This window comes from Polistes canadensis, unplaced genomic scaffold, assembly GCF_001313835.1.
Source record: "Polistes canadensis isolate GaletaPanama2010 unplaced genomic scaffold, ASM131383v1 scaffold_106, whole genome shotgun sequence".
Taxonomy (NCBI): Eukaryota; Metazoa; Arthropoda; class Insecta; order Hymenoptera; family Vespidae; genus Polistes; species Polistes canadensis.
Window position 1 is genome coordinate 503,951 of NW_014569653.1, and position 9,762 is coordinate 513,712.

Sequence of the window (9,762 nt, forward strand, 5' to 3'; positions counted from 1 at the left end):
ATATAATTTGTATAAAAAATATTTCTGTTATATTTGATCAACGTTAAAATAAAGTAAAATCTAAAAAAATATTACTTAAAGAAAAAAGAAGATATATATATATATGTATACACGTGATAAAATATAAGTAAACAAGGTAAAGTAAACCTTGGGAAACAAACTACTCATCCTCGGGATGCATCTCGTCTTACATGCACTTTCCCGAAGCTCGTAAACAATAAACCGGGGGAGGAGGATCGTAATGTGAAAGTAGGTGTAAGGATCGTAAGTCGAATGGATGGTGACAAGACGAGAGTTGGCAAATGTTACCAGAGGTGTCAGTCGACATTCCCGAGATTCCTACCACCTGCCACGATTCCGCTTAGATTTTACCTCACCTACCTACCTTTCCGATTGCTGCAATGCACCAGAATGCAATAATTTTACTCTCATCATTGCTCCTACAACTTCATTTGACCTTTTTATTATTTCTATCTTTTCCTATTTATTATCATTCGTGATGTTTATATTTATCTTCCATTAAACATTACATTTAAATTACATTAACTGTTTTACAAAGTATCTATTTCAAAGTAATATAAATTCATTTATTTCATACATTGAGAGAGATATTTTACTCGTATTGTGATATTTCAGGATTCGAGTTAATTGAAAAATATTGACTAAAACGTTTAATATAAATTTATAATATAATGTTTTGAAAACTATATGAATTTTGTTTAATTTTATCACATAATAATAATGTGTAAAATAACTTCGAGAATAAAATTGTTAATTTTCATGACGATTATTATTTAATAAGGAAAAGAAAATATATTTAATCGTCGATTAACTTTTAACCAAGAATATATATAAATATACAAAAATTTCTTGCCGAGATGATGTCCTCGATTTAAAATCCCTCAGGTATATTCACCGTCTAATATATATATATACACACACACTCATACACATTCACGTGTATGTGTGTGATGCATAAACACTAAAAATACATACTACCAACGTTTCACGTGACAAAGTTGGAAAGAACGTCCTGGAATATTTAAACAAAAGCGAAAGAACGTTTCTCTTTTCGGATAAATTCTAAAAGAGAATCGTTATACGACTTTCCTACTACTCGTCCAACTTACAACGAAAGGTTTTTACAAAAATATTAATAATAAATCCTCAACGTAGAACATTATTTTTTTCCTCTTCGTGTTTCTTCCTCGTATAAAAAAAGAGAAAGAAATAATTTTTATATTTAAAAAATAAAGAAGAGGAAAAAGAAAACCGTACACGTTCATACAAGTTCAATCTAAATATAACTGACACATCCAACGATCTATTCGTATTTTTAAACAAATAAAAAAAAAAAAGAAAAACGTATCCTCCAATTAATTTTATACAATCTCTTGAATTGCAAACAAAATATTCATTTATAAAGTAATCGTAAATATCAAATTTTGTAATCGCGTATCGTATCCCAAAAACGCTCGAACGTAGTTTATTTTATAATTAAACGTTTTTTTTTTTTTTTTTTTATACAAAAGTGACATTGACGGAAACGACGAAATATATTCTGGTTTTTTTTTTTTTTTTTTTTTTTTTTTTTTTCCATTAATATTCACGTTCGAATGAAATGAAATGATTTTTCCTACGAGCTAATCTCATCATCGAATACGATCCAATTCTCATATATCTCGAATACAAAAATTTCATTAATTTAAACTAACCAATCCCGGATCCGAAGAATATTTCGACGATCGAATTAAATTATAATCTAACAACGTGAAAAATTGAGAAAATGCTTCATTCGAATTAATTGATTCATTTCAAACACATAATTCGAAACCCCCCGTTGCAAGTCAAATATCACGCAAAAATAAACATAAAAAGAATTGATTGAAAAAAAAAGAAGAAATAATAAATAATCTCTTATTTCGAAGAGAAATATTTCAAATGAATTTAAATTATGGAGTTCGCGATATATAATATTCGTGTATAATAATAAAACGGTTCATTTATTTAATTAATTGTTATGCGATTCAACGATTTCATTTGTAGATCATAAAAATAAACCAAACGAAAGACAAACTTTTAAATAAAACAAATTAAAATAAAATAAAATCAAATCAAATAAAATGAAATATAAAAATGGAAATGTGTTCGAACATATAATTTGGAATCATGTAAAATCGTTTGTTATAATAAAACAAACAAAAAAAAGATAAAAAAGAAAAGAAAATATCTCAATGACGAGATATCTAAACATTTGCGATGGTATGGCGATATCAAATACTCGTTGATTGGTGATTATCGATATTCGTGTTACTGGAATTATTTCACGAGATGCGGTTGCGTATCAGGAACATGTGGGAAAAGTGGAATTGATGCATTCTATCTTTGCAATGTAATATATACCGAGACTTATACCGACAAAAAATAAATAGGTATAAACAATCCGACTGTGATTTACATGAGAAAAAGAAGAGAATAATAAAGAGAATCGTATTGAAAGATATTACAAGAATGCAAATAGACATGCAAGACGGCGTAACTTATTCTTTAAAAAGAAAGAAAGAAAGAAAGAAAGAAGTAAAAAAATAGTAAGAAAAGTGAATGCAAAACTATACGATTGAAAAAAATGTTACAATGGGTCACGATAATATTTATTCCGCAAATAGATAACCGATTCTTTTCTATTATAGGACCGAACAATCGATATGTCTAACTACCTAACACACCTATGAAGAACACACATCCACCCACTACCACACATATGTATTACGTCAATTCTTTTACCGTCTACCTGGACTTTTAACAAAACGTTATATTGAATTTTTTATATATATATAACGAAATGAATATATAGACAAAATAAAATAATAATTCATAATGTATATACGTGTGTGTGTGTGTGTTCGTATGAAATCTGATAATAAATGTGACAAAAATCGATCGTGAAAAATATAAAAAGGGTAAATAATAAAGAAGAAAATAAATATAACAACAAAAATAAATAAAAATCTTCTATTTACATCTTTCATTAATTTTATTTAACCAATAGTTGGTTAGTTGGTTAGTTGGTTGGTTGGTTGATAGGTTGGTTAATTGGTTGGTTGGTTGATCACGTTCCTTGTCAGTTTGTTTCGAACTTTCAATTCGGCCAGAAATCGAAGCTTTCCCTCTGACAATGACAATTCGAGCTTTTCCGAACAATCGTCGAAAGTTCAAGCTAGCCAGCCGTGTGTAATGCGAACGTATGTATATACATATACATATACGTATATATATATATATTATATTTTCAAGCGAGAACGATCAACGAAACACAATCGTACGATTCTACCAGAATAAATATCGATTTGAAAGACGTTTGTAACTAGAGTTAACACCTTTTACTTCATATACATAACTTCATATTAATATTTAAATGTAACATACATATGAATCCATTTATTATGAAAGTGACGTAAGTTGATCCTTGATATTTGCTTGCAATACATAATATTAACATTTTTCTATACAAAAAAAAACCTATTTCAAATTAATATTAATTGTATTACAGACAAACATCTTATAATTAAAGAATATAATTTGACATAAATGATTAAAGTATTGGTCTCACAAGAGTACTCGTACCTAAATAAAATATCATGAAAATATATTTATTTTTGTAAATGTAATATCTGGTTGACACTTCTTTGCATTTTATTCTTATGAGACGAATTTTATTATTATAAACAAAATAAATTCAACGTATAATTGATCACAAAGGTCCAATCTAATTTAAATCTACTTTCATCAATGTAAAATATCAAAAAATAGTTTATATCTGTGATGCTATTTACAAATGGTTACATTTATATATATATATATATAAACTATTTATTTATAGATTTATGTATGTACATACCTATATACACAAATTAACGTATTTACATATAATACTAAACAGTTCTATCGATAATTTGTAATTAAACCAACGATTCCTTTCATTTGAGAGTAAATGAAAGATTAAGTATCTATTTATTCGCAATAATGAAACCAATTCTGATTGGTTATTTCATTGGGTACTTTAAACGACGGCCAATCAAAAACATCGTTACAGAAAATAAACGACTCTATAGATTATTACAAATGAAATCTTATTTAAATTTCTTTTTAAACATACGCGCGTAAAATGTTTACGTTCGAGTTGAAACATAAAATAATGCTTTAATTAACAAACACGAGACTAATTAGATTATCTGGATAACATAAAAATAAAAAATAAAAATAAAAAAGAAGTAATTATTCCTGCCGAGACATGCCACTTATTTTGAAAGAAGGTAAAAACCTAATTAAGTTTCCTGCAACGTTCGTTTTTATTCGGATAAAACATAAAACATAATTCAAAAGCTGTCCCTACGAAAAAGTTACTTTAAAGTAATCCGCAAAACACGAACGTTTAATAAAACATAATATAATAAATCGTAACATGAAAAATAAACTAAATATAAGAATAATAGATGTACCAAAAAAACGATGAACGAAAAAAAAAAGAAATAGGAATGAGGGAAAGAGTTAGAAAAAAAGGCGGGCTAAGCCCTTGAGTCGTTAGAAAAAAAAATTGTTGACTTTTCAAAGAATAAGCAATAATAACATGATATACCGGTTGATCGATACCAGTATAACTCTTTTTATAAAATAGAAAACATTAGCTTTCTCTTTGGAGAGAGAAAAAGAAAAGTATAATGAAAATAAAAATGGGACAACAAATGAAAATAAAAACAACTTCTTTACCTCTTCGTCGAATTCAAAGTCACCGTCGAATTTTCGTTTGCATCTCGCACCAGTGACAAGTACGAGGAGTACCGTTGCCAGAAATGCCCAAGAAAATCTCATGATTTGTATCTTCTTTTTTTCTTCTACTTATTTCCTACTTCCTTCCGTCCTTCCTTCCTTCCTTCTTTCCTTTCTTTCTTCCTTCCTTCCTTCCTTACTAACGAAAGAAGAAGACAAACAATCCCTTCAAAAAACAGCACTTTACCACGATACGCGTAACTAACAAACGAATTAACGAATTAAATAATAAAATAATACGTTTTAATAATCGTCTTAATTAAACGTCAAATATGTTCACCAATAATAAAGCAAGCTGTCGCGACAATGTAACGCGCGGTTTAAGAGAAAATCCGTATATCCACTTCGGTACCGTTAACACGCGAAAAGTGGAAACGTTCCGCTCGACGGTCGAAGGAATTGTGACTGCGCCTGTCGGAACGACAACGACGCCACCGCGTCGACCGTGCAGCGGCGGCAACGGGCGCTCCGATTGGTTAATTTAGTGAACCGCCAAGTAGTGGGGATAGAGAGAAGAACCACTCCGCGTCGTGGCCCGTTGCACATTAGTTCTATCCTTGTCGAATTGATACCAACTCTCGTCCTTGCCTTTTTCTCTATGTCTCTCTCTCTCTCTCTTTCTGTCTCTATCTCCCCTTCTCTCTATATCTTTCTCTTTCTCTCTCTAGCTCTCATTCTCTCTTTTTCTCTCTCCCACGTTCTTCGTTCCAAAAGAGAATGAAGAGAAACGCGCGAGCGCGCTCGGGGTCTACCTCGCGCGGTAGTCAATACCTTCACCTGCTCGATTTACCTGAGGGAAAGGAGGAGAGAAGGTATGTATGCGCGCGCGCGCGCGCCAAAATAAAAGAAGAAAGAGAATCAGAGGATTCGGCAGAAACGCAGGAACACTTTCCTGAGTTTCACACTCGACCCAAAAGTGGTACCTGCCAACAACCGGTGACTTTGTCCCCTCTCCCAACCTATTTTACCTGCCTACAATATACTTCACTTCTTCTTCTTCATCATGTTCTTCTTCATCTTCTTCTTCTTCTTCTTCTACTTTTTTTGTTGTTTCTTTTCTTGCAGCAGCAGCTTGAGAGATGATCGGTACCAGATCAACGTTATAACAACCATCACCATCATCAAACAGACAAATATGCTACAGACAATGAAGTAGATACAAGAGTTTTGTTTAGGTATATACTTTTTTTCTTTTCATTAATTAATTAAATATTATAAATAATAAACACATATATGCATGTGTACGCATGTTACGATACGTTACCTAAACTTTAATTCTATCTTTCTTTCTATCTATCTATCTATCTATCTATCTATCTATCTATCTCTCTCTCTCCCTCTTTCTTACGGATTGTAAAATCAATCGTGTTTCTCTTTTGACACTGAAAAATGTTAAAATAACTTTCCTTTTTGAAGAAAGGAGGGAGAAAACGCTCGTCGTAATCTAATCTCTTCCTATGTTCTTTACCGTACGTTCGTATATACATACATATATGTATATACCATCGTCCTACATCTTGTCTCCGTTGTTTTCCTTGAGAAAGGTGTATAAACGTGTCCTTAGGGACAAGGATTCAGAATACATGTCATGCGAACATTCCCTTTGTAAAATAAATCGTTTTCTTGAGAGAAACTACTATGTGGAAGAACGTTATTTCAAGTAGTAGAAGAAAGTCCACTACTTTTTAAATTTAAATACAACTGAGTATGTACGTCTGACATAACTATTTCAACCCCCCTGCCCTTCTCACTCATTCATATTCATCCTCCGACTACCTCTTTAGTAAGGACATATTTCTATCTCTGTTCTTGTTTTTAATTTAATCCTGTTATTTGAATGATTAACTTAGTGATAGACGTTAAAAATGTAGTAAGAAACATCCTCTTAAAACCTTCTTAAAAATTATATTATTTATCACTACGGTATGTAGATATATATATCGTCCGAATCCTTCTAGCAAAAGGAAGAAAGATGGGCAAGGAATTGCTTGTAAAGTACATTCAACTAAACTTCAAAACGGATGTGAATATCTCCTCTGAGACCATTTTTCATGGAATGCAACGTGCAAGTAGTAATACGAGCTTTCGACAAATATCGATAAGATCGGTAAAAATAAGAAGGTAATATCGTTTCCGAGTAGTTCCCTAAAAAAGAAATAGAAATGTTACCTATCATAAAACTTAACTTTAAATTTGAATCTCTGATGTTAAAAAATGGTAAAATAAAAAAAAAATATATATGGAAGGATGATTTACTGTGATTTTGGAAACTTGACAGTCAAACACAAAAAAGGAATGTTTTCAAAAATCTTCGAGGATAAAATAAACTTCTTACTTTTACCTAATAAAACCCTTTACTCAGCTATTTTGCATATGCATATCACAACCTGTTACAAACATGAGGCTTGTTTTCAAAATGAAAACGTTTAATAATCATGCAGTGCTTTAGCAATAATATCATGCTATTTTTATAACTTCGTTTATATCGTCGTGATTTAATAAACAACTGATGCGTATTACTATCTATTCATATATAAATTAATTGATATTAATTTACTTTGTATTATCTCATTATTTCAATTGAAAAACATTGAATCTATTACGTTGCACGTTTAATTACTATAGTACTGCAAGAATAACTAATGGTATTAAATACTATCTACAATTAGTGAGAATATATTGATAGCTGTAATGTATGAATTTAATGTGAAGATGATAAGTAGGAAATTGCTCTATTAAATGCCAGCAAATAGAGCATCATATCGATGCCACCTTTAGAATAATTTGCTGCGACATATAATATCCATGTATCTTCATTTAAGGTGAACATAATGCCACTTATTAACTGAAATCATACAAAATTTTCAAATAAATAAAAATTAAATCACAATTTTGCACACACGTAATGATGAATATTATTAATTATTTAATATTATTTCAACAATAAGAATCATCTTTAAATATCATTAGTCAATTAAAGTAATTAGAAGATTATTATAACTTGTGTAACAGGGGATAGAAGAAAATTTTGTTTACTGAAAAAAAAATAATCTTATTAAATTCAGTGAAATTGGATATTTAAATATGATAATGAAATAGAAAATGTTCTAAAATTTTCAAATTTATGTGAACATATATAATTATAAATATCTATTTAGTTGATTTTCTCTTGAATCTTACCAATAGACTCCACCGACTGCGGTTCTGCTTTTTTTGGAGTTTTCTCTATAATCTCTTCAGCATCGACTGTAGTTATTTTATGCGGACTATCATCTACGCTTACATTCACACTACAAGTAGAAATATTTTTATATTTTCATATTTTCTGTATGTATCAAAGTTTTATTTGTTTTTTATCTGTCTTTACAAACTAACCATGAAATTCCAGTAGTAGGTGAATCTTTTTTAATAAGAGTTTGCCAATGTTGATTAACTTCTTCTATTATATGCAGTGCAAAATCCTTCGATTTGGCTTCTCCATTAAATGCAAATTGATTTTCTGGCTTACCGTCAGGAATTTTATAAATTTTAAACCATTCGATGGTAGCCTTCATTAAACCAGGAAAATGCTTTTCCATATCACCAATATCTGAAGAAATTATATTTATTTGTTAATATAAGATTTGAATTAAGGACAATAGAAAATTTAAATTATTCGTAGCAGTATAAAATTCACCATTCATTTGATCAGCTAAAGGATCATTGACATCTATCACGATAATCTTCCAGTCAGTTTCTCCTGAAATAATATTATTGAAATATCTATATTAAAGAAAAAATAAACAATAAATAATTTTAATTGCATTACTAAAACCAAGAACAAATTAATATTACCTTCGTCAATCAATGCAACAGTTCCAAGTACTTTGACTTGTAGAACTTCACCCCTCTTAGCAACCTATGAATTAAAACGTTATATATATTTAGATATTTTATAAATTTATATATTTGATATATAATCTTATAAAATAGTAATTTACTTACTCTATAACCAATTTCAAGAACATCAATCGGATCATTGTCTCCTTTACATCCAGTAGCTTCATCCAATACTTCTGGATTTTCCCATGTCTATAATTACGACATAAAAAATATAAAATTTTCATTACCCACTAATTCGTTAGAATTTTAATAAATCAAAAAAAAAAAAAAGAGAAAGAGGAACGGAAGTAAGAAGCTTCTATTAAAATAAAAAAAAATATACGATAAAAGAAATGATTGAAGAGTTATTTGATAATTCTTAGCCTTGAACTGCAATCACTATATGTGTATATAGTATGATAACAACTATTACGTATATAGACGTTGAGATTAAATCGAATACTTCACTTCTTACACAAGTAACATAATAAAGATAGAAGAATAAAATTGTTTAATAGATGTGTATCAAAGTAAATTTCCTATTACATACATTCTTCTATATCGAATTAAAATAATACCTGGGGTATAGCACCATAATTCCAAATATAACCATGATGAGGAAAGCAATTAGCAACGAATCTTAATTTGCCCTTTTTGGTATCTTGTTTGATAGGATTTAAGGGCTCTACGCGATTAATCTCCATCTTTGCATTTGTCCATCTTGGTATTTCGACAACCATATTCAAAATCTTATTTTCTTCATCTGCATAAAGCGGAATGTCATGGAAGGGAGAAATTGGTCCATCTTCATTTTCTGTAATATTAAAATTAATTTTTTTTTCTTTGTTTTTATTTTATATATATATATGTATGTATATTAAATTTATTTAACTATTACTATATATTTAAAAATATAATTATAAGTTACTAAAATAATTTCTAATATATATGCATATACTAACAAGAGAATACAGATAAAAGAAAAAAAAGAAAGGAAACAGTTCTCTAAGAACTCACTTTCACCAAAGCTAAATGTCACTGAATGACATTTAAATCTCAAAAAGTACAACTAAT

The 9,762-nt window shown here is 29.5% G+C and overlaps 2 protein-coding genes and 1 long non-coding RNA gene across 4 annotated transcripts in view; 1 reads left to right on the plus strand and 2 right to left on the minus strand.

Annotated features, from left to right (window-relative positions):
• Window positions 1–5,233, minus strand: part of LOC106787569 (testican-2) — a 116,059-nt gene extending 110,826 nt beyond the window's left edge. Inside the window, exon 1 of the mRNA XM_014750012.1 lies at window positions 4,768–5,233. Coding sequence (XP_014605498.1) covers window positions 4,768–4,869 — 102 coding nt within the window. The 5' untranslated portion in view covers window positions 4,870–5,233. The remainder of the gene's footprint in view (window positions 1–4,767) is intronic.
• Window positions 5,234–5,343: 110 nt separating this feature from the next.
• On the plus strand, window positions 5,344–7,733 carry LOC106787572. The gene is made up of 3 exons (XR_001381802.1): window positions 5,344–5,639; window positions 5,893–6,002; window positions 6,786–7,733. It is a non-coding gene; the product is annotated as an uncharacterized LOC106787572 (long non-coding RNA).
• Window positions 7,163–9,502, minus strand: LOC106787571 (inorganic pyrophosphatase; the record flags this gene model as incomplete). 2 transcript variants are annotated; one of them, XM_014750015.1, is given in 7 exon segments in its annotated part: window positions 7,163–7,672; window positions 8,008–8,117; window positions 8,203–8,416; window positions 8,504–8,566; window positions 8,662–8,725; window positions 8,812–8,898; window positions 9,267–9,502. In XM_014750015.1, coding segments are annotated over 7 exon segments (806 nt in total), but the record flags the coding sequence as incomplete, so codon positions are not given.
• Window positions 9,503–9,762: the final 260 nt, after the last annotated feature.